This window comes from Fringilla coelebs (genome assembly GCF_963513975.1).
Source record: "Fringilla coelebs genome assembly, chromosome: 16".
Taxonomy (NCBI): domain Eukaryota; kingdom Metazoa; phylum Chordata; class Aves; order Passeriformes; family Fringillidae; genus Fringilla; species Fringilla coelebs.
The window spans coordinates 6,704,571-6,729,839 of record NC_140042.1 but is presented as its reverse complement, the minus strand read 5'-3'; the positions used below and the strand labels follow the sequence as shown (position 1 = coordinate 6,729,839).

General features: G+C 43.0%; 1 protein-coding gene across 2 annotated transcripts; it reads right to left on the bottom strand.

The window, feature by feature from the left end:
• Positions 1-24,578, bottom strand: TECPR1 (tectonin beta-propeller repeat containing 1). Of its 2 annotated transcripts, XM_084216252.1 has the most exons (25): positions 24,461-24,578; positions 21,511-21,743; positions 19,622-19,804; positions 19,001-19,123; positions 18,209-18,334; positions 16,525-16,699; positions 16,331-16,431; positions 14,885-14,986; positions 14,310-14,455; positions 12,962-13,479; positions 12,053-12,198; positions 10,958-11,113; positions 10,312-10,461; positions 9,519-9,676; positions 8,739-8,866; positions 8,552-8,654; positions 7,811-7,907; positions 7,359-7,438; positions 7,010-7,066; positions 5,380-5,554; positions 4,337-4,472; positions 3,949-4,041; positions 3,204-3,310; positions 2,638-2,757; positions 1-1,956 (listed from the first exon to the last, which is right to left on the bottom strand). In XM_084216252.1, the coding sequence occupies exons 2-25, from the start codon at positions 21,739-21,741 to the stop codon at positions 1,759-1,761; spliced, it is 3,609 nt and encodes a 1,202-aa protein (XP_084072378.1). In that variant the 5' UTR covers positions 21,742-21,743; positions 24,461-24,578; the 3' UTR covers positions 1-1,758. The 2 variants fall into 2 exon arrangements, with proteins under 2 accessions (XP_084072378.1, XP_084072379.1); XM_084216253.1 differs by lacking the exon at positions 19,622-19,804.
• Positions 24,579-25,269: the final 691 nt, after the last annotated feature.

The window sequence follows — 25,269 nt, the reverse complement described above, 5'->3', positions numbered from 1 at the left end:
ATTACTTTTATTTTTCAAAATTGCTTCAGTTTAAAGTCACTTTTCCATACTTTAACTAGCCACAACAATGACATTATATTTTTAAATTAAATAATTTTCTAAATAATATTTTAGAAGGCAAATACTTAGTACTCAAACATAAGCAACTTATAACTTTTTTTTTCACTTAAACCCAGCCTTTTACAGTAAAGTAAGTGAAACTTGGCAATGTAGGGAAAAATGCAAAGGTACATTATAAAGCTTATTGTATGCAATCAGGTTGATTGTTGGAGATGTAAACACTGACTATTAAAAGGAAAAACCTTGATACAATGCAGAGAAAAATACAATCCTAATAATTCTCTAAAAATACATGTAATAAAGTTATTTATTTGGACAAGATACTGTGCAAGTAATGCAAAACCTATTACGGTAATTAATGCAACACATGATTTATGCTTCTCCCACAATGTATGTATAAACCAGAAATCTCTAATCACATACTGGAAAGATCAACAGGTTCTTTTTTTTTAACAGTAAAGCATCTTCAATCTTCATTCACATTTGGACTTGGAAACAGTGCTTTCCTTGGCATTAAATACCAAATATATTCCTTAAATACGTGCAAACATAAGTTTTACTTCTACAAATACAGTACTGAGACCACACCAAAATCATATAAAAATAGCTTCATGTACAGTCACACACAGAGAGGAGAAATGAATGTAAACTGTCCAATTATGATAAAAGGTCAGGAAAAACAGCTTTTTTTTGAGAACAGAAAGTGGTTTCATGTTGGAAAAGGGGATGAATAAATCACTTACTCAAAATGAAGAGCAGAGCTTTATTCTGAACTGCCATCAGTGTACACTGGCAAACTCCACTGCTGTCAGTACAGTTGTTTTGCATTCCTACCACTGTAAAGTCAGTTTAAGACCTTCCTTTACCTTCTACAGTAGGAGAGCATACTTTGCAATGATCCAGAACACAGCCTCCAGAGTCTGGTCCCTTCCAGCCTCCTTAGGCAGGCATCTGTGTACTTCAACTGTCCCAGTTTCAGTTCAGCTGAAGACAGAACATGATTTCCCAGCGCTTGCAGTGTCAGTGCAGAGCTGAGCCCGACTGGGCTCTCCAGAGACTCCCTGAAACCAGGGGTTCTGCTGCCTCATTAACACACTGTGAGAAAGGACAGCAAAAATTGGTCCTTCCTGCTAACTGCAGCCTAAGCAGAGTTGTGCAGAATTTGATTTTGGTGATGGGAGCAAGAACAGCCTGAGCCAGTCCATCCTTAGACATGGAGCCCTCGCGTGAGCAGAGCTCTGTGCTTCTGTAAGGGCCTCTACCAACAGGCCAGCTGTGTTTGCCTGCATTCATTCAAATTGAAAAAACATTTTCATCTGTGCTCAAAGATGAATCTCAAGGACAGCGTGCAAGGTGTGTGAATATAAGAGAAATGTAGGGAGCATAAAAAAAAGAAATAAATACAGTGATCATCGGTGCAGATATTCACATTTGCATGGTGTGTAGCAGCTGTGGTAAAGGGTCAGAAATACACTGTGGTTAAAAACCTTTGCCTGCTTTGACAAAACTATGAACTCTATCAAGTCACATAGATGCATTAGAAGGATTCAGTACTTAAAATACCCCATTGCAAAGTCCAGTTCAGTCAAACATATTAGTAGCACAAAAAATGTCATGTTTTTCTCTCCAAGCAGTAGACATCTATTTCTTTTTCAACTATTGCCTACTGCTTGTTAGCAACATGTAGATGGCAACAATTCAACAATTAACAGAATTTCTGTCCAATTCTTGACTTTCACTGACCATCAGAGGGGCCTTAGAGTGTTCTGTTTTCCCTTTACTCTCCTCATCTTCTCCCTCCTTCGATGCTGCTGGGTTTTCCTCGGCGGTGTCAGGCACAGCAGCCCGAGATGCTTGTGTTGCATTTCCTCTGACTGTAATGTGCTCCCACCCACCCTGTGAAGAAGGGACACAGAAACTCAAAAGGAGAAACATCACCCTCTCAGTGCTCTATGTGATGTGATGCTTTATGTGCCCTGCTAGTTTGTTCTATTTGTTCATGAGGAAAGTAATCCTGCTCTGGGATGAATCAGAAGAAAGGCTCCTTGTGAAATGAAACAAAACACAGCAGACCTCCCTGACAGGGAGTTACAGAAATGGTAAATTTGAGGATTGTTTTTTATCATGGAGAATTGAGATTAGTAGGGTCAGGCATTCATAACAGAACCACTGCAGATGTTCCACCAACTTAAAAGGTGGCAAAACCTTGAAATAGCCTTTCTCAAAACATCGAGAATATGACAGGGTACAGCAGCATATTCATGTGCAGACCAGGAAGGAATCTACTTTCTTTTAAATGGCTCTTACTCCACTAGTTTTTCCATTGCAACTTTTAAAGTGCCTGTTTAAAATGAATACTTATCAAATGCAAATAAACAACTTCCCAGCTATGACTGCACAGCCCATTATAATAATCTCAAAAAGGAACCTAAACCTGAAGGAAAATTACCATTTCCTGCAGGTATATCCAAGCTTTCCAATGCTGGCCAGCTGGGCAGGATGGCACTTCCCTTTCCCTGTGAGCCCACAGACATTGGGATGGACAACTTCAGGCAGTTCTGTGCCCCCAGCACTTACCCCAATGCCATAATCCCAGGAGAGGCCTTTAGGTTCCAGGGGCTGGACACCAGTCCGGTGGCAGACGGTCCCACAGCTCAGGCTGTGGCTGCCCTGCACTTTGTCAGCTATCACCCACACCTCAAGGAAGCAGAGAGAGGCAGTAAAATGTGCTGCTCTTCCCAGATGTAAAATCTCTGTCTGACCCCTTTCAAAAATCAGGTTTGTTCTTCAATAGGCTGAAAATGCTCTAATTTAGGCAGAGAGACACCCAAACAAACTATAGAGCAGTGTTATAATTAAAACATTGCCAGATAAGACTTGGCACGAAATAGATTAAATATATAAAAAGCCTTGTTGAAATATATAACCTTGTTAAATTAATGAGACTTTGTTCAGCAGAGGGCTTGGCTGTATCACTATTCCATTGGGATGATTTTTTCTCTCGCTATCAGATTCTAGCATTTAGACTAACATTTTGTGCAAGGAGGTTAAACAAAACTAAGGCTGAAGAACATTGAATTATTAAAGTATATTCTACATAATTTTTAACAAACTCATGAGCTACAAGGAAGCTTAATACACACCTGGTCCAGGGGCCCTACAGACATTTTACGGATATTATTTGAAACATGATCCCAGGTGGATCCTTGAGGGTAGCTGGGTGTGATTCCCTGCCGGTACCAGAGATTGCCTGTGAAACAAAGAGTGCTGGTTACAGCCCAGCATGGCTGTTTGTCTCAAGTGCTGTAAACAACATAAACCAGGAATTCTTTCTGTGTTCAGGGAAATGCAGTTTTGGCTAAGGTGTTACAGAGATGGACAAAATGAAGCTCCCACTTTGGAATTTGTATTTCTGTAGCTATTGCTTATAAAAAATAGCAAATACTCTGTTTTGTAAAACTTCTTGGGGAAAAATGTTTATATAAGGAACTAGACACTAGACAACAAAAGCAAGTGAGATGAAGGTGTCTGAATCTGTTTTTAAAGGCTTGTTTCTTGTACAAAAGGTGCTTCATGATTTATCTGTTTTGGAGCAGGATTCCAGACAAAACCCAGCCATGCAATTCTCTGACATTCATCTGTGTCTTCCCCCCACAGAGCACAGGTGCTGCATTGTTGTTACCCAGGGCACCATCAGATACAACAACCAAGCCTTCAGAAGCAGTACTTAAGTGCACTGCTCCTCCAGATCCTTCAGTATGAAATTAGTCCCTTTGGAGCACCAGTATTCATCTGTCCAGTTCTAACTTAACCTCTTCTTTTTAAATCAGTTTAGTACAGACTGATGTACTTTTTGTAGCCCTGACTAATAGTTTTTTAAATCCTTACCATTTTTATCCAAGACAAACACAGATGTTCGTCCCACTGAGACTTGCTTTAACTTCTGTTTTTGAGGTGAAGGGATATGGTACCAACAGTCACCTAAAGGTCACAAATCTTGAGTTAAGCATTGAAAAATAGAATTAGGTATGGAAATGTCTGCAGCTGAAATACATTGCTGTGCAGGAAAGCTGTGAATGACATCACACTTCATACATTTTTAACAGATTGTTTTTTACAAATGAACACTTTAAATTACACAAGTGAATTGAAAATTAACTGCTATAATTATTGTATTATTTGTATGCACTGTTTTGGGAAACACCTCTACGAAACAGACTGGACTTTTTCAGACATGGCAGTGGAGCAAAGCAAAAGCTGAAGTACAAGTTCTTACCTGCAGGCTTGTTTGGAGACACTGAACCCCTGTAGAAGGCAGAACCATCTCTAGCAATAGCCCACACTTGGTAAAATGCTCCAATGGAGATGGAAATGAAGGGCTGATCTGTTCCCACATGCAGCCAGGATGTTCCCTAACAAATCACAGGAGATGAATTGTGAAGCAGTGCTTAAAACCTCCAGGACAAAATCTTGTTGATTATTACCAAATGAGAAAAAACCAACATAGTGAAAAATGTTCTGGAGGATAAAGAGAATAAACCTTACATAACTTTACAACCAAACAGAAATGAGGCTGCTGATCCTCAAAGATATTTGGATATACAACTCTTTGAAAATAACTAAGTTGGACCATGAAGGACCTTTTTTATTAAAATCACTGTATTTTAGGCATCTACATGTCTTTCAACAGCTGGACTAGAGCCTTCTTTTTTTTTACTTTAATTCCTCATAAAAATCAGCTGACATAGATTTCACATTCCAGAGACAGTATTCCAGTTCTCACTGCTGCACAGCCTTACAGATCAGGAAGGAGAAAATATTTTAAATATTTTTCAATTTCTTGTAGTTTTTCTCCAAATTCTACTAAAGCATTTTCTTTGATGCTTTTCCTGGTTTTTATCCTACTGGTATTGAGGCACCAGAGTGGGACCATGCTTCACAGAGTCCATTCCTCAGCAATTCCTTTAAGTGGGACACACCTGTTATCAACCATTTCAAAAAACAAACAAAAAAAGAAGAATTAAGCTGCCAGTGCAGAAAAGTGGAAGTAAAATGCTTCATGAGAAGATGGCCAGGAGCTGAGAGAGGCTCCTGCAGGTGATGTGGCACAAGCTCAGGTGGATTATGCAAGAGAAACACTATTAAAAGGAACGTGGGCAGCAAACTGTGATACAGCTGATGGACAGGGACTTGCAAATCTGGGACACAAAGGGTGAAAAATAACAAGGTGTTTTGGGAGAGGGCCCTGTGTGATTGTATGTACTTGGCATATTACATTAAATACATCAATAAGCAGTAAAAACAAACAGGGAGCCTTACAGCTGGATTTTGCTGTGTCACTCCAAGCCTGCAGAGCACGTCTCCTTTGTCACTGATTGCCCACAGTGCTACTGCTTCTTCATCATCTGCATCTGAACTGGGAATTATGGAGATGTCCCACAGGGTAACAGGAGGCACTTCCAGCCATGGCCCGTTGGTGACTATCTTACATTTTCTGAAGCAGAAAAAGCCCAAACCTGTCAGAAGTGTGTACTTTCCATAACTGGTTTCCCAGTCTATTGTTGACTTCCGGTCCTAAAGTCCTTTCATTAGGTAGTGCTTTTCATTAAATATTTCTATTTTTAATTTGAAAGAGGTTTTTAACAATTAATCAGGTTTTGAAGTTTGAACTAACACTGATCTAATATTGATTTCTCAAAGCTTCTGTTGTTTGCTTAGGTTTTTTTTTAAGTTACTTTATAAAAACAGGACCACCCAAGAAGTCTGCAACTGGTGCTACATTGCTCCATAGCTCTCTCAGACTCACTGGGCAGCAGGAGGATAATAAAGTGCAGAGAGAACTCCACACCCAGCTCATTCCTTCCTCTGTCTTGGTTAAAAGAATAGCTTCACAATTCTTTTTTGGCTGGTCTGTTAAAAAGGTTATGTAGCATCTTGAGGCAGGCAGTCTAAATGACGGACTTAGTAAGTCATGCTGGGACTGAGTGTACTCTTTCTGTGGAAATTGCACCAAAGTAGTGCTGTCAATTAGGGAAATTATGTTAGACTCTGTCATCACCACAATAATTTCATGTATTAATAATGTCCTAAAAAACATCAGAACATTCCTCTGTTCTCCAGTTCTGAAAAACCAGATTCAACCCTGAGTCTATTTGTTTTCAATTTTCAATTGGTAGTTAAAACAAGAGGATGTATTTAGATTAGAGGGTATTTCTCAAGTTGCTTATTTTATTTCAAGTCACCATTTTGATTTACTGGGTTTGTTTTGCTGCATATCCTGAAATAACACTTTTGATGCTTCAGAACCTCACTTCAGAGCTTTTTGTACAAGGGGAAAAATACTTTATAGCATCAATACTAAACCGAGCAGTGTGTAAGTTCACAGCAATTAATTAGCACAGCTATTAGATGCTCTAGTATAGAAAGAACAGAAAAGTTGGAAAAACAGGGAATGCACAGACTTCCCCAGCTTATAGAATACAGTGGCAGTTTACTGTTTTCTGGGTTCTACCCGGACATTTCCTCTGACTGAAATGGAGCTGGCCTATCTGTGGCCCAGCATTCCGTATGTGGAATTCATAAGTTGAAACTATTAATATAAAATGCCTATTACCTGCAGTTACAAGTGACCTAATATGTACTGATATACTGAGTGTCTACTATGCCTTAATTATTTACCATAAGGAAAATCAGATATAGAGAAGAACTGTCTGACTTTTATCTACAGATCCCACAAAATCCAAGAGGGTAACTACTCATAGAGACTTACAATTAGAGACATAATGCTAAAGGTCATCAGTTTCTCTGCTGGGTTATTTATTTCAGGTTTCTTTACTTTTTCTTTTGTTGACTGGGTGTTGTTGACAAGACTCTTCACCTCATAACTAAAGCAGACTTAGTGAGCAATTAGAATTCAACTTCAAAACTTATTTATATTGAGGTTCCTCACCTTGCCCAGCGCCTCCGTCGGACAAAGTCTTTCATTGTCTTGTGCCCATGGTAGGACCTACCAAAACAGATTTAAACAATGTTCATGAGGATGTCAGAGCATCTCCAGTGTCAGTACCAGCTTGAGAGCACTGCCTCCATCTGCCCACCAGGCACAACTCCTGATTTTAAAATTCTTCAAGTGACAGTTTGCCAAGTTCACCTTGCTGCCCTCCCTCCCTGCAAATATTGGCATGCCCACAAAAAGGGGGGAAATGAGGCAATGTTGAGTCCCTGTCAAAGGGACAAACCAGAAACGAGAAGGAGTGAGGACTGGAGTCTGGGATTTGGCAGAAGAGGAGTTTCCTTACGCTGGGAAGTCAGCTGCATACTGCCAGCCCTCGCGGTCTGTGCCACCTGCCGGGCTGAAGTCGATGTACCAGTCTGAGACCTGTGGGCAAACAGGGACACTGGGAGTAACAATCAACACCTAATGTATCATGAACACCTCTTCTATTTATCTCCACCTTTTGGAGAGCATTGGCTTGCTAGAAACCTTCTTACACTTGAAATACGTACAGAGGTTCCCAAATCTTTTTAATTCAGCGGAGGAGAAAAGGATCTAAGTCACATTAAACAAAACACTCCACTCAGTGCTTAACATTCTTTTGACTATGGAACATTATTGCTAACTATTAATGGGGAAAACAAAGTTAAATGTTACAACAAATTCCAGAAGAAAATCTGGGCCCCTTGAACTCAAGTCTTGTATCCTACTTGCTAAGCTTGGACTTTGTAAAAAAATTTGTAAGCCAAAACTTACCCAAGACCACTGCGGAGAAGGAGGCTTGGTGTTGGTCTTTGTACATTCCTGCAGGCCAGAGGCATCACTCCACATGTATCTGTCTGTGGGCAGACCTCTGTTGTGGTGGAACAGTGCACAAGGAATGCAAGGTCATTTACAACAGGGCGTTTAAAAGGCAAGGGAAAAAAAAACCTTTTTGTAGCACTTCCTGCTTTCACACACAAAACACTGCCATCATTAATCTCTATTTAGAAATATCATGTGAGTGATGAGCACAGTGGGAAAGAATCTGTACAATTGCTTCCAGTTATAGCAGACTTGAGGACCTTGTAAATGTTTCTCTGTAGAGTGATATTCCTCACTACTATTTAAAATTGAATGCCATATAATTGGATATGTATTTTTCTATACTTTTGGTCAAATATACTATTCAAGGACCCAGTGTATTTAGCACAATATGTATAGGAATATACAGATCCTAATAACTTTTCTGTCTGGTCCTAATAGTGAAAGGTACTGCAAGTAGGCACACTTTGTGCAATCACAAAGCACAGATCTGTAATGTTTTGCCATAATGACACTTTTCATAATTATAAATAAGAAAATTGAGAAACACTGCTCCTTCCATCACAGGTTAACTATGAATGTGGGAGGAGACTGAAGATAGGGTAAGTGTAATAACTTTTCCAAGCTAGAACAAAGCCCTTGTTTCATTTGACAGTAGTAAAGTACATAAATGCAATAAATGGAGTAAATAACCTGCTGCTGTATCCAGTGACAGGGTTCCACCGTTGGTTCTCATAGATGTAAACACATTTCACATCTGACTGTGTGTAAATGTTATCAGCACTACTGGCCAGTCCTGTGAGGAATGAACAATGTGGATTAGAGAAAAGCTAAAGCTCGAAGACATTACATTTTAAATTCCATCACTGCCAAGCTGTACCTTGGATGAAGCCACCTCCATATCCACCAGTGTACACCCAGGCTGTGTGGTCGTAGCCGATGCCCCACACCACGCCCCGGCTGTTGCTCTCGATCAGCCGCAGGTGCCCTCCCACCTGCCGCCAGAACCTGCCAGGAAAGGACACTGCACTCAACACCACATCCTTCAGGGATGGGTGCTTTCCCCACCAACAAGCCAATAATCTTCAGCACAGGCAACCTTCTCTGCTCACTTGTCCAACCACTGTGCAATCCCAAAGTGAAAGCAGCTGCCAGTTGAAAGCATTTCACTCTGAACAGCTCCCAAAAAGCAGATGGTATTGTTCTGCTTGAGGAGTCTGCAGTACCATACTGCCACAGTTGTCATAAAAACTGTCGAGAAACTGCTCCTGGACTGCAGTGTCTATGGAAGACTGAGAATTTCAGATTTCTTGATTCAGATAAAACTGAAGGCTCAAATTATATTCCAATTACAGCGATTAAATTTACTTTCAGTTTAGGCTATCTCTTATGACATTAAAGATGCAATTTAAAAAACTGGGATCTCAGTGAGAAAGGCTTTTGAAATCACAAGGATATTTCCTGCATCTAAGAATTAAAATATGATTTGGTGAATTTCTTCACGTGCAATCATGAGTAGGAAGGCAGCCATTAACCCTGTCAGTGAGAGACATCTGCAGTGTACTGCACACTCCAAGAGCCATCAAAGCCACTGGACTGACAGGACATTCTTTGCTGGATGGCATCCCATGCAGAAAGAACAGCTTCAGAAGCCTCTTACATTTGGTCACATGGCATCAATTGGGGTCCGGCCTCCAGCTCAGGACTTGGCTCACTAACAAAGATGTCTCCTTTACAAGTAACTGACCAAATGGCATGGTGAGAAGGAGGGCCTTGAATCCGTCTGCTTTCACAGCAAGACATGTTCAGCAAAGACAGCTACAAAACAAGAAGCAAAAAAAGCTTCCATTTACAGCAAGAACAGAAATTCCCATTAAGATGCTCAGTATTGTTAAACAAAATTTTACCTCTGCACGTTCTTGCCAATCAGCAAAGTGAATTTGCAGCTTTTTCTCAAAAGGCACTAGAATTCAGTGGTTCAGAAATTATTATACAACCACTGGAACTGCTGTGGTTTGCAGGAGCTGATCAGGATGAAGCATCTCTCAGGTTTGCCCCTGCTCCAGTGTATCTATACCTGTCTGCCTGTACAAAAGACTCTCTGCAGCAAAGAAAACAGAGAATGGTTCTTCTACCAATGCAGAAGAACACAGTAACTTAATTCAACTCCTAACTCATTCCTACCCTAATCTATATGCAGAGATAGGAAGAGAATGTAAAGCAATATTGGTGTTGCTGTGGATAACTGCAGCAACAGAAAGCAAGCAGACTTCAGAGCAGATAACAAGGCTCAGGTGTCTCTACATAAGTTTGATCAGATGGTTTAAATACCTACACTTAAAAACCAGATGAGTAGCCTCAAGAGTTTAAATGTAATGCTGACATTTCAGAGACTGGCTTCTATGTTTTATTGCAGATATTGCCAGCTTGAAAAGAGAGATGCCCAGAATTACCCAGTCATGCATTTCTTGCTCTGTTGCGGCTGCCAGGCGGATTGGCCATCGCTGCTTTGTCCTCTCAGGTGTGTACAGTGCAAAGGAATGCTTGGCTTCATTCAGCACTTCAACTATAATGGTCACTTCATTCAGGAACACATGGATGTACTAAGACAAGAGAAAAAAACCCCTGTGACTAAGGCAAACCTTCCACAGAGCCAACAATTTTGCACTTCCAAGTCTACAAACAAGGCATTCCTGCCAAGGACAGCAAAGAATCAATTCTTGGCGCAGAGGGAATAGGACTCCACTTCCAGCCTCGCCCTGCCTCTGATTCCTATTGCCTGCAGGCATTAACCCTACTTGGGAAGACCCTGTCCAGCCAAGTTGGGCTCTTCACAATCAAGAATACTTTGAATTTCCAGAAGAATTCCTAATTAGTGAGAACTGATGGTTTAAGCAATGTGAGGGGTTTGTGATTGGGTATTTCTGACACAGCCCAGAAAAGCCTGTGGTTTGCTGGTACCTGGGGTTACCTTTGAATTGGTTGCCAAACCTCAGAACAGTAGGTGCCATAATTTGCCTCCTTTAAAGAAACTGCTTCCCTTTCAGAGACTTCCCTTTGCCAAAGGCAGCTCTTCCAGGGGTCTGCAGCTGAACACACCTTTTTCTCCTCATGGTACATGTAATAGATGAACAGGATGCTGTCACGCATCCCATCACTCCCAGTGAACTGCTCCAGTGCAACTCGAACATCCATCCACTTATGAGGCTTCCAGTTCCTCCACCACTGCAAGGCTCCAGTTTTAACCCAAACTGACTGCAAGGAAAACATAAAAGGAATAAAGAAACTGCATGACTTTTTCTTTCTCCAGAATGCTGGTTTTGTGCCCACAAGTTGTGTCTGCTGCAGGTTACTCTGTATCACACCTCATCATACATTCATACACCTGTATCACACATTCCCATAAAGAGTGTACCAGAGTATGGAAACTCATGAAAGTGGATAAAAAGATACTAAGGTAGCACGTGTACAACAGTAGTAACATTTTTACCCTGCAAGAATGCAGTAGCACACAGGTAGTAACTGACTCAAGTTTGCTCTTGTTATAACACAACCTCTCTTTGGAATTTAAAGGCTTTTGACGTAATTTTTTAAAACGTGATCAAATCCCTGGACTCCAAGTGTTTTGAATCAAATAATTCTAGATGTCATTTGGCAATTAGCAATGAAGGGACCAACAATATGAATGAATCTGAAAAGAACCAAGGAGTCATAAGAAAGGGAACATCAAACAAAACTGCTGCTATTTATGTGCTGCCATTGACGTTTGCATCATTTATTTACGCAAGTTAAATTAGTCCTAATGGCCACAGAGAGGGACGCTCACCTCCTTGAGTCACTGTTTCAATTAAGATGCCTCATCCTGTGGTGGAATAATTCATATAATGTTCTGCTGTTGCAACCATTTCTCTGAGGATTTGAGGTCTCACAGTACCTAAATAATGCTGACCAATGCTTTGTTTCTTCCTAAACAAAACTATCTGATAATGCTTTTAGATGAATACTGCTGCTCCATCTTTGACAAGCTGTTAATTTCCCACAGGGAACTCAGACATTAATAATCCAGGAAAGTTGTCACTGACAACAAGGGCAAGAATATAAAGCTGACAGTAAGCTCAAATCAGTATGTCAGAAATGTATTATTGATTCCCAGATGTGTTTAGAAGATAAGAGATAAATGTCCTCACTGCTTACCTGCTCAATAGCCTGCTCATAGTGCCTGAAATTCTCCAGTTCCCGCTTTGTCCTTTCACTGAGTTGCTGAAAAATCTGCTTCCTCCACGCTGCTGTCTGTGCAGGAGTGATGGACAGGGACAGAGACTGCACAGATGATGACAAACCTGGGACAGAACCGAACCCAAAAACTCCAGTGAGCTTTAAGTACCGTTCTGTGAAATGTAAAACACTGCTCCTTTCAACACCAGACTGGATCAACCGAGTCTAACACCATTTTTATAATGATTATAATTTGGATCAATGTATTACAGCCAAACTTGGTAAATGATTCATAGAAAAAGGATCACTAGATAGATTATATAGAAGCTTTTAAAGCCATAACCTTGTAAAAATGAGTTTTCTCACTAAACTGCAAGATAATTAGATAATATACTGCAAGGTAATTAGATAATATACATCACAAATTAGACTGTTAAATACTGAGATGCCACAGTTCATGGTTTATTTTATCCATTTCAGTAGGAATGGCAGAGTGAGGCAGTTATTGCCAGCATCTGCACTCCCAAGAGAGCCCTTTTCACTCCTTCCTGTTACTCCTCAGTGATATTATGTGTTTTGCCCAAAGCTGCAGTTTCAGTACAATTAAAAATGAGATGTAGATCCAGCACAGATTACTTTACAAAATTGCTACAGGAACTCAGGAGAAAATATCAATTATACATTTATTTATCTCAAGCCCAAAGTGCTCTACAGCTACATACTGCAGCATTTTGCTCAGACATGAACCTATTAACAAACTGCAGTAAGAGAAAGTGGGTTAGCAGAAGTTTTGCACCATGGCTTTGCTCAGAAAAAACCAACATTTTCCTTAAAGAGCATATTGAGCTGTGACTGGAACTAGGGTGTGCTGTGGTGACTGGCCAGTACCTGATGGAGCAGTGAACCACTTCAGTGGGCTGTGCAGATCCACCAGACAGCCTCCCCCAGACACCCAGGCCCACAGCGGGTGCTCATCAGCTCCGTACTGGTCTTCGGCTCCCACCGAGAAGGCGCCCAGGGAAGAGAGGCTGGATGTGTCTGCAAAGCTGCTGACAGACAGCACTGGATGCTTCTGAGCCTCCTTCAAGTCAATGTTTATCCACTGCAGTTCTGCAGAAGGATTTGGGTTTGCAGGAGATTTATTCATTTCAAGGTTATCTTTGTCATTACTAGCTGAGGCAGCAGTGGCTTCTCTTTGCTCAGAGTGCAGAGGATCCACAGGCAGCCGTGCAGATGTTGCAGCCTGGCTGGCTGGGCCATTCCCAGCAGCTGCAGCTCCCAGCAGGGCAGGGCTGGCAGGGCTCGGGGGCACGCCGGGCAGCTCTGTATCAGAGGAAGGATCTGCATCACCCTGAATGACCGCGCTTGTTTGGTTCTGAATATCATCAGTAAAGAAACAGCCAGCACTGAAGGACAAATAGATAATTAATTATCATCCAAAGCATTGTAAATCAGCACAGGCCTTAGATTGCAGACACACAGAAACTGACTTAGTGTTTCACTGCAGGAGAGAAACAGCAGATTTCTCTTTTAAATGTCAAATTCTATCATCAGAGGAACAAGTCCAACACAAACCTGGCAAACTGGTCTAGTGAATCTGAAACATAGGAAGGAATTTTATTGATCTTTTCAAACAATTGGTGGTGTTGGCTGCCTACAACGCTCAGGAAAATGCATCCCATTTTCTGAATACAAAATAATGAATAGGATTTTTTAAAGCCCATTATCTGCTTTTATGATTTGTCTTTGCCAAAGGGAACATCTCAGCACACACTCTGGCTCAAACAAGTCAGATCCATTGGCATGTGTGGTACAGCCCAGAGGCAAGCAGGCAGGGGGAGTAACTGATTTAACCTCCCTAGGAAAAGAAACGTATAGTGACACTCAGGAAGAATAATTCCTTAGTAGAGTTGATACTCTTTCATTGTATTTCATAAATAACATCTTCTCTTATTAGAGACTAGTTCCAGATAGAGATAGTAAAGCCCAGAGGAACATGCTTTACTGCAGGCATGCAGTGAATTCCAATGTGGGAGCTTCAGATTCTTCTCTGAGTGCAACAAATGCTGCTTATTGTTAATTTTAATGGCAAAAATGCAATTGCCTTTTGGCATACATGATTAGAGATGTCTTCCCCACTCCTCCTTGTCTGTAGCCCTTGAATGTAAAGAAACGTCTCCTAGCATTGAAACCCTTGCTACTGTACGAAGCCTTGAGCAGGTATTTCATGAAGTACCTGAGCAGACTTGTTGAGCTCCCAGTCTGAGATCTGTCACTCTCCCTGCCAGACACAATTGCCTTCCATGTCTTCCCACTGAGCTCACTTGGTGTGACACCTTGACGAAAATATATCGCTCTGTCATCGCAGCCGATTCCCCAGACCTACGGGGGGAAAGGGCTTGGTGAAGGAAGTGGCTTGGAATGCAGCAGGTATCAGATACAAAAAAGGTGCAGTGGTGCAGAATTGAGCACAGAAAACTGCTGGACACAGCATTTTCTTTTTGTGTTCTTCCTTAATGCTGACACTGTAGATGCAGAACAAAATTCTGTACCAAAACCAGTCTGCACCTCCCTGTGCCATACCAGACACGTGCTGGCTGTCACCTTCAGGTGCAGAACTGCAGAATTCAGCCTCTCCCTCCCAGCAGTTTAAGCCCAGGATCCCTTTGTCCAGCCAGCCCTACTGGCACTGCTGAGACCCCTCCCCACGTGTGAACAGCTCCTGCACTAGAAGGAATATACCCCTTAGAGGTAACATTCCCTTTAGAGGGGAATGTAAATACCCTCTTAGCTGCTCCCCTGCTCTCTTACCTGGTTGTTTAAGCCTACAGTCACCATCATCATTTCTCCAACCATTTCAATCCAACTTGTCCCACAAGGATTATGTGAGTTCACTCCTCTTCTAAACCATACCTACAACAACAACAGAAAGTCTAAATTTTTCTCCCTCTGCTCTAGCAGGAATTTAGTTTCTTTAGTGGATTAGTCTTAATCTCTAACACTGACTTGCCACATTGTCTTAAGAAATCAATTACTTCCTTGATTCTTTATCAGATAAAGATAAAACAATTCACCCAATAGTACCCACATTGTGTGTCCACCTGCAGCCAGAAAAGCCAAAAAAGGAGACTTTTCTGTAGGACTTCCTGTGACAGAGTTAATGTTTATGCTCTTGGAAAAATACTTTCTATTACTATCACCACATAGGCTATTTTTGATCACTCTGAATGGGCTTCTAAATAGGGTTCTTACATTCAAACCCTAGAAGCAGAGCTGCCAGAGGGAGCTATCAGGGGGATGTCTTTAGCAGTACAGCTCTTTAAATTGTCTTCCCTTAGATCTGACTTTACCAATCTCAAAGTGTCTGTGGGCTGGGCACCTGGAAGAAGTTCCCTCTGTAAGTAGCATATATCCATAGAGTCACAGTAGCAAGCAGCTCCCTTAGAAGCTGTTGGTTGAATCCCATAACATTAGGATGCTTGACTGCCCTGTGGCAGATCTGAAGGAAAATGCACCAGCCTATCTCCATTTATTACAGTGCATTTGTGTGGCAGATGGAGCAGGCTGGGCACAGCCTGTTACCATGGCTCAGCTGGCAAGTATTGACTCACTACAGCAGAGAAACTCAACAGAAGTGCTGCACAAGCACAGAGCTCAGGCCTGGCTTTGAATTCAGTGTGAAGGAGTGGGGAGTGGGACTCCATCATCTTTATGGGTCCCTTCCAACTTAAGACATTCCATCATTCTAAGTTAAAACTCCAGTAAGAAAGTAATCACACATCCACATAAGAGATATCTCACCTAATTAAATACCAAACCTCCACATTAAAAGACTGATTCAGAGGGAACAGTTGCAGTAGGAAGATAAAATAGCATCATGCAGGAAAGTGTAGATGAGAATACTCCTGCTGCTTTCCCTTGTGGAAACAGGAGTCACTTCAATTTTGATGCTTAATATCCCTTAGAAGAGGATCCTCATCCAATCCCCACCCACATCCCCATCCACCTGCCAAATCTGTCTGACTTGGGTTTAGAAAATTCCTTCCAAAAAAAAAAGAAAAGGTCTTCCTTAAATTCAACTCAACGATCAGAAACTACAGAGCATTCCCATAACAGCAAGGGGAACCAGAATTCCCCAAACCATGGGGACAGAGAGTTCAAATCACCAATGCTTCCTGTGCAAGTTACACTCCTGTTTGAGGGCAACAGACAGGGAAAGGGAAGGAAAAAGCAAAAGCAGAACATGAACCCTCTTACTTTTCTGTCCTTTGTAACACACCACACCACATCAACACCCACAGAGACGTGCATGATCCCATTTTCAGAGCTTGGGGACTCCACAGTGCTCCAGGAAATTCCTGCAAAGACAGAACCCAGAAGGCACTGTAGGTTAGTTTCTTATTCAACACTACAAATCAAAGGGGTTTCCAGCCAGATTTAACAAACCTTACCTTGAGGGTTATTCCTGTCAATTCCTTCTCTCACAATAGCTTGCCCTTCCCAGAGAGTTGCCCAAAGGAGGTCATAGGGTCCACAGCTGATCTGTACAACTTCACCAGGAGTGGTGACTAAGGACCACGTGGAACCTTCTGGATTGTGATGGCAGACATTTTCTCTGTACCATACCTAGGCAAGTTTAAAAAAACAAAACCAAATGAAATAAGGAAAAAATATCACTACAACAATGAAACCATTGAGACAAGAGTAAAGACAAACTGGAAAGAACAGCTCTCCTTTAACAAGAGAATTGTTTTATGTAGTGTATGGCACTCTGACCTTTAAAGGTATGTTTTCTTAAATGTTGATTATGCAGTTGAAGCTATTTCCTTATGTACTAAGGGAGGAGGCTGTTCTACAGAGCAGCTTTTATCATGGAACTACATCTGGATTGGGTGCAGTAACCAATTGCTACAAGCTCTGTGTATATTTCAACATTTAAACCACTTCAGTGTATTTCAGGGCATGTTATATAAACCAAGAGTGAACAAATACATAACACAGAAATGTTACTGTTAGCTGAGAGCCTGGCCTCACTTTAACTGCACAGAGCTTGTCACAATATGGGGGAAAAATTCCATTCTCTGTGCAGCCTTTGGTGACGTTCAGCCATTTGTTAGTCTTGGACTGCAATTTTCTGTAGATCACAGTCAAAACAGAAAGGTCAAACACAGAAAGTATCCTGTGGCAGTCATACAAATGCTCCACAGCATGACTGCTGAGTGCTGAATCTTCATTTTTAGGAATACTTTATTTCCCTGGGGACTTTCACTTGGGAAATAAAAGCATTTTACAGTGGCAGTCAAGTAAGGCTTTAGACTGGGATGCTTGTCATGTATTACTAGAAAGTATGAGGAATAGGGAGTTTTATTTTAAACAATGTAATCAGGATTACTTGCCTCTCCAGGCAGTGCCAAATGTGACTGAAAGCTCAGGTTATCTGTTAAAAGTCTTACATTCTGAGACCACAAGTTAGAAAGTGTCTAGACACAAAGGAATATTAGATATATGCTGTAAGGATGAAGGAAGAAAAGCAAGAGTCAAATCTTCACAGGACTGAGCAAAAGAGGAGACCCCATGGGAGGCTTAAAACCAACAACAATAACAGAGAAAGATGTATAGTTTTCAATAGAAAATAAAATGAAAACATGTCAGAGCTGGATGCCACATTGCCAGGTCAGGAGGTGATCACTTTCCAATCAGTAAGTCTTTGAAAAACCATTTTGTAAACTCTTGAATCACCCCTGTCTCTCCACCCCAAAGGCACAGCACAATGCTTCACCAGAACCTCTGTCAGGTTTTAAGGCTCCTTCTCCTTGTTCCCAGCACCACAGTCAGCATTCTGAGCATTTTTCAAGATATAATATTCTACTACTCAGCCCCAGTTTTTAAGATTCACCTGTTCATAGAGGTTAAGGCTTCTGTAAAACAACAACCCTAGAAGTACTAAGCCTTTCCATTTACAACACAAGTTGTTACGTAATGTCGTCTCAAAGCAGCTTTTCATCCTCTGCCAGATGCACAAGCAGTGCATTTCCTTACCAGTGTAAGACAATAACAACCCTGCCTTGCTCTACAGGTATTTAACTCCTTTGAACTAGTATTTTTTATTAGAAAACTTGGGGAACACACACATACCCTTCCTTGCAAAGAAACTGCCCACACTGAGAGGCGGCCGAGAGGCTCGTCCGTGATCTCCCATCCTCCGATGGAGATGTCATTGAAAGGGTCTGGCAGCTGGTCTGGTTCATCATGGGACACAATCTGGGGCAAAGGGAAGGAAGGTTGAGGAGAGGAGACACTGCAAACAGGTGACTTGGCTGGTGGCATAACTTGTGTCTTGCAGATTGGTTATGTATCACCCCCCAGAGGGGCTGAGCAGGGAGATTCTCCCTCTCACTCAAGGCCTCCATATGCAGAGAGGGGAAATGCTGCCAAGGCAGCATGGAGGAGTCTGTGTTTTGCACCTTAACTAAAGGAAGTTTTTACTCACAGAACAGTGCATTCAGAATTGGAAAGCTGAAAGGCCACAAATTACAAATTTTGAATGTTCTTAGAATGGAACAACAATTATTAAAGAACAGCTATTCACACAGATAAAGCACACAGCTTGTGAATGATGCAAGGCAGGTACCACCTTGAACAAGAGTGCTTTGTCACTCAGCCAAAGGAAGTTAAAAAGTTGATCTCAAATTTGCAAAGGAGCTGAGCACCCATCTCTAATTGCATTACCATAAGGTTTGGCACCTTATTACCACAGGTTTCCCTGAAAAATCCCAGCCTTCCATTTATGCTCACAAGAATAGCAAGCCAGAAGTGAAAGAATCCAAGTCCAGCTAACAGAGAAGTCATAAAAAATTAACTTCTCTGCACTTCTAATTGATTATTTCAGACAATCAGTTTATTTAATATGTAAAAGAGATCCAGAACCTTCGCCCAAATGTCCCGTGATTTGTATCTCCTGTATCTGATCCATCTCCTGCGTCTGACACAAGAATTCCATCTCTTATCCTTTGTGTAGGTGCTGGGGAAGTCTATGGCGTAAGTCCAGCCCTGCAAACAGAGGTTTTCTTGTATAAAAAACAGGATCAAGGGAAAGCTTGAAGTCATAACTGAGAGCAATTCTGCACAAGAATCACAACACAAGTCACTCTCTGTGTCTCTAGAGCCCTGATTAACAGATCAGCTAATTCCCTGAATGAGTTATGAATCATGCCCAAATTCCTCTGGGTGATATACACAGTACAAACAAGACACAGTAAAACATTTTACTTTCTTCATAGTAAAGACCTTAAATAACAATGGCATTCAGTTGCCAGGATTTCGTGGCCTGATCAAAAGAAAAAAGCTTCTATAGAATCTCCTATAGACTTCAAAAGCCTTCAAACAAGATCCTTCTTTCTGTTGTATTAGAGTTGAGCTATTTCTCAGAAAGAAGTATCTATGGCAAGTTTTATTTTTACAGCCTTTTTTACACTTCTATAAAAGTTCCTTCTATTTTACAGAGTAAGGATTCCCAGAACAGATCTCTTTTCGGTATTGTTCACCTACCCCTTTCTCTGTTGGTTCCCCTCCAATATTTTCATCCACATACCAGTCAGACTCCCACTCCCAGTGTGGTGAAGGCAGTGTGAAACTATCAAGCTGCTGGTGTTTTAGCCCGCTCACATCACTCCACTGCCAGCGGTCACTGGGCAGTAATTTCTCACAAAAGCCACCAACGGGATTCCAGCGCTGCCAGAAATAATAAATAAAGTATTTTCTTTGAGACCACATTATCTCATTGCACATCTATAGGGAGTCACGACATGTTTCTTACTTTCTGCAGTAGAAGAGGAATAAATTCCTGGGGTGAATGAGAAAGTGCTCACTCCATGAGCCCCTCCCTGACACAGCCTTTGGAGGAAGCTTTTTTAAATATCAAAGAAGGGCTGACTGCAGAGCTTGTCCCAGCCAAGTCATTTTCAGCTACATAAATAGGACCATCTGATGCTATATTTTACCAGGCACTGGGCTTTTTTCTTTGGTGATGTATGGCACCATGACACTGCAGCATTAGGGTAATGCTGCATGGATGGCCTTGCTATCTCGAATCTACTCCCAGAGAAAGATGATTCATATCTTGTCTGCACTAGAAAAACAGCACTGCCTCTGCCAGGAACAGTGTTGAGAGAACTGTATCAGCAAATCTCCCCTGGATCTTATATTTTTTCCCTAATCTGCCTTGAATCAGTTACAGAAGTGATAACATAAGGATTTTCACCAATAATGTCATTTTTTTTCCCCCACACTCCTACATACTATAGAAATACAGTGAAAATCTGTCCTGTAATACTGTCTTACATTTTAGGGCACGTGGAAAGTCAGTGGTGCAAAATCCATCAATAATTTTTACACAAAATATTATTTGCTGTTACTAGAAATTTAGCCTTTTCTTTAGAAAGGCTAAATTGCCTTCCACATTATCTGCAAACTACTTCAGTTTAATTTCATCATTGCTAGCTGTTGTAGAGTATTTCTTTTTGTGCTTTCTAGTATTTTGTTTTCCATTTTTCATTACCTAGAACAAACAAAATGTTAGTTTTAAAGTAACAAATGAAATTTTAAATTTTGCATTTTACAGAACATGTTTACACAATAAAAGGAACATACTTCAATGGCTGAAAAGCTGTATCAATATTAAATAATGTATAAAATTGATTTGTTGTACTTTTGCCAATGCAGGTAAGTTAATGTCTCTTCCCAATTCATTCTATTGCCCATTAAAAATCAGAGAAATGTGCTCAAGAAAATTCACCAATTTTCTCTCCCAATTAACCTTTGCTTAACTTACAACCAAATGTGATAAATTTCCTTTAAAATACTGTTTTAAAGACATTCTTTTGAAGTGCATCAGATAGAAAGGATCACCTTAACACTTCTATGTGAAAAAGTTGGGAACTTGGTACTTTAATGGAAAGTTATGCCTTTATTAGAGAAGTATTTGGAACACTAAGAAGTAACATTGTTTAAAGAATAATATATTTTTGATAATATATTATCAGAATATATGATCATATATATTTCTGATCTTTGTTGCCAGGAAGTTACATGGGACGTTTTCTCAAGGGGATTGTGTATTTGTCACCAAGGAGAAATGGAAATAATCAGTGAAAAGGGTGAATGCTCCAGTCTGAAATGGCTCACACAGAACAGGCCAGAGTTCACACTGGCATTGCTTTTGCTAGAGGCAGGGAAGTGTAACTCCTTTGGGAATTTAAATACTACACAAATAACCTGGTATTTGGCACATATATGTACTCTTCAGAAACTTCTGATAAAAAATGAAAACAAATAAAACTGATCAATCCTCCTGTGAGAAAAACACACAGAGACAGGTGATGTAGGAGGTGCTGTCAGCCCAAGCAGTGGCTGTGTGAGAGGTACTGTACCTGTCATACCTGGTTCTCATAGGTTTCCTCCTGGTATCTGATGGGAACATCTCCTGAGAACACGTAGGTGTACACCTGATGGTCACAGGCTATTCCCCAGCAGCACTGTTTGACAGCAGAGACCCTCTTGAATTCCAGCTGTGTGTCCTTGCACAGCTCCCAGTACTGGCCAACAGTAGAGAGAGTGTAAACCCTCCCAAAAATGTCAACAGCCCACAAAAGGGAACTGGGCATGGCCATATCTGAAAGGCAAAACCAAGGTTATTGCTGGAAATGATGGGTACAAAAACGGATCTTGAATCTACTGCAGATCAGTCATGCTCTGAGCCATCATCAGTCAAATTAAATTAAGATGTAAGGAATGATTTTTTAACAAGAGCCTGTGCAAAGCTGGCAGCCAGACCTCTTTGTCAGAGTTGTGCAGCCAACCCCTCTCAGAAGTCCCTGAAAAGCCATAAGAAAGACTTTTCTACCAGCCCACTACAGTCCATCCTACAGGAGCTCAGAAATAAACAGGACAGCTCTGGCAGGCTGGGGACAGACATCAGTTCTGAACTGAGATGAGGCAGCACAGACCATCTCATAGCAGGCAGCTCCACTCTCAGGATCTGGTAATGCTGGTGGTGCTACACACCCTGCTCATCTCAGCTCCACAAAGCCCTGATATCCCCTGATCCCTCCTGCTCAGCCTCCTCTCTGTGTAACCTGTGTACCTACACAGGTACAAAGGCAAGGATGTGAAAGGGAGCTTCTCCAAAAGCACACATCTGGTTTTAAACCATAAGCATCCTGCCAGGAAACCTCTTTCAAAGCATTCTGGAGCAGATCCAACTTTAGGATCTTTATATGCAGGTGTGATGAATTTGAGTACACACAGAGCATGGTTTGGCAGCAGAGACCTGGTTGAGTTCCATTCTGGTTCTATCACATAATAACCTGTCATTTTCTGGGCACTGCAGCCCTGCCCTTCTCAGAGGGGTGAGGCAGGTGCACATCAGTCTGTTCAGAAAGGACAGGGTATTTCTGTCACTTGACCTTCTGGGTGCCATCAAAACAGACAAATTTTGGTAGCTCTGTATATTTGACAATCAGAATTGCTAATGAATGTTTTGAACTTTGCCTTCAGCTCCTTTAAGTATGCAGTAGGGAACTGGGAGAGGAAAGGAGGAAAGGGGACCCAGATACAAAACAATGAAAGAGGAATTCTTGCTTGTAGTCAGTGTGGAACACTGCTTCTTTGCTGTCAAATGGCAACTCTGCTTTTAATACAAGAGCCTAAGGAGAGCTGCCTGCCTGCTTTCTGACAAAAGAGGTGGCACACAGGGACTGACTTGCACTCTCTACGTGAATGGCAGTGGTGAAATTGTGGAGAATCTCACACAGCTGGGTAAGAGTCAAAGAACAGCACAGGAAATTCCCCTGAGATCCCAGGGAGAATGTATCAGGAGTCTTTGCTTCACAGAATTACTGCTGCTAAGTACCGAAAAACCTGGATTCAACAGGTGAAGAACAGGTAACAGTGATAAGAAAACAGCAGCAGAGAATGAGTGATACCAGGGGAAGGTCATGAGCAAAATTGTCCTATTAGCTGTAGCATAACTAAGATGAATCCTCTGGTTTTCACCATTTCCCTCTCTTTGTTGCTGGGACTTTGAAGGCATGAATCTTTGTCTGCTCTTGGATCAACCATTTACCTTCTTTATATCCTTCTCTAATGGAGTACATGCTTGGGTCTCTTAAAGTTGGGCAAATGTATAAATGAAGGCCTGTACCTGGAATGACAGTCCAGGCAAGCAGAAAAGTACCTGGAACAGTTCAGGAAAAGGTGATGAAAATTCCAAAGATTATGAAGTTAAGAAAAACAAAGATGAGACAACTAAAATAATGCAGGCTCATGAACTGGTTTAAAATACTCAAGGCAGCCAAGACAAGTGAGGGTTTCTACATATTATTTCATCTGAACTTTTGAGACAGTGTTTGGGGCATCATGGGAAAATCCCAAATGCATTTGGGATTATAAACTTTAAGGACTTCACTTTAGGCCCCTTTTGCACTGGCTGTGCTACAGAAGATGAAGACAGATACTGCCCAGTTTTGAAGGATTCTTAGTGCTGCTGGTTTATGTGCTTTTCAGTGAAGGCAGAAGTTGTCAAGTAATCTCAGGGGCCTGGAAAAAACCTGATCTGCTGAATTATTCCTCATCCCACAGCTCAGCCAGGTAATTTTGGATAGAACTAAAATGCTTCGATGAAGAAAACATATTGGTAATTAAAACTTCCAGTGGCCTGGTGTATCACTGATTGCTACAGAATTCCAGAAAAATATCCCAACTCCTTGCATATAATAAAAGCAATGCTGTTCCTCGGGAGAGCAGGGCCCTTTCCCCGAGTTCAGGCCGTGGCGGTGGCAGGATGCGAACCACCCCTAGACTGGACGTGTTCCAAGGCACGCCGCGCACACATTTCTCCTCGGTGTCACACGAACCGAGCGGGGACTCCTCCGGTACCCCCATCCAGCCACGGCCGCGCTGCTCGGAGCCCGCGGGGATCCCAGAGCGCTCCGCGGACGCGGCAAGGCGCGCACCGCGCCCGGCAGCCCCGCACGGGGCCCGGGCATTAAGGCCGGATCGGCTTAGCAGCCGTGCGGGGCTGCGGCGCCACCGGCCTCGGGCGGCCCCGGGCCGGGCACAGCCCCGCTCCCCGCGGGAGGCGGGCGCGGGGCTCCGCCGGCGGCGGCGCGACCGAAACGCCCGGGGCGCCCCCCGCGCCCTCCCCGCGGGGCTGCGCAAAGTGCCGGCACCTCCCCAGGGCTCCGCCACTGCTCCCCACGGCGCCGGAGCCGCCGGGAAGGGCGGCAGGGGCCCGACCTCCACCCACCCTGCCCTGCCCTGCCCTGCTCGGCACCGGCCCGCGGGCTGCCAGCGGCGCTGCCCCGGCCCAGCCCCGGGCTCGCCCCTTACCTGCCTCCCGCCGCCCGGCGCCGCTCCCGGCGGAAGGAGCCGCCGCGCCCCGGCAGGGCGGCCCCGCGGAGCCGCGGCCGGCGGGGAGCGCCGCGCCCACACCGGCTCCGAGCGCCGCCGCCATTGGCGCGGGCCGGGCGCGTCACGGCCGGGGCGGCGGGGCCGGGACCGCGGGGCTCCGCCGGGGCCCGGCTTGCGGAGGGCCGGGGCGGCTCCTGCAGGAGCTCCAGGGAGGGCGGCAGAGCTGAGCAAGGGACTGGAGCGGATCTTGTATGGGAAGGCGGAGGGAGCTGGGCCTGTTAGGCCTCGAGAAGAGACGACTGAGGGGGGACCTTATCCGTGTGTAGAAATATCGAAAGAGGCGTCGAGAGGAGGCTCTGCTTGGTGGTGCCGGGCAATAGAACAAGAGACAGCCGGCAGAAACTGATACAGGACATTCCACCTGAACATGAAGAGCAACTTTCCCGTGCAGTGACCAGACTGCCCAGAGAGCTGTGGAGTTTCCTGCACTGAAGAGACTCAAGGACTGTCTGGATGCCATCCTGTGCCATGCACTCTAGAAGAACCCTGCTTCAGCCAGAAGGTTGAACAGATGGGCCACTGTGGTCCCTTCCAGCCTGAGCCATTCTGTGATGCTGTGACTCTGCGGAAGGGGCTCGTGCAGGCAGAGCCATCTGTCTGTCCGGCTGCTCCGAGTGAGCCGTGGCTGCAGCTGGAGTGACGGAAACCAGCCTTTGCCTGAAGTTGCCCTTTGCCACCAGTCAATGCCCTGCCTGGGGTGTAAGGAAGGAGGTGGCCTTTCCTGTCAC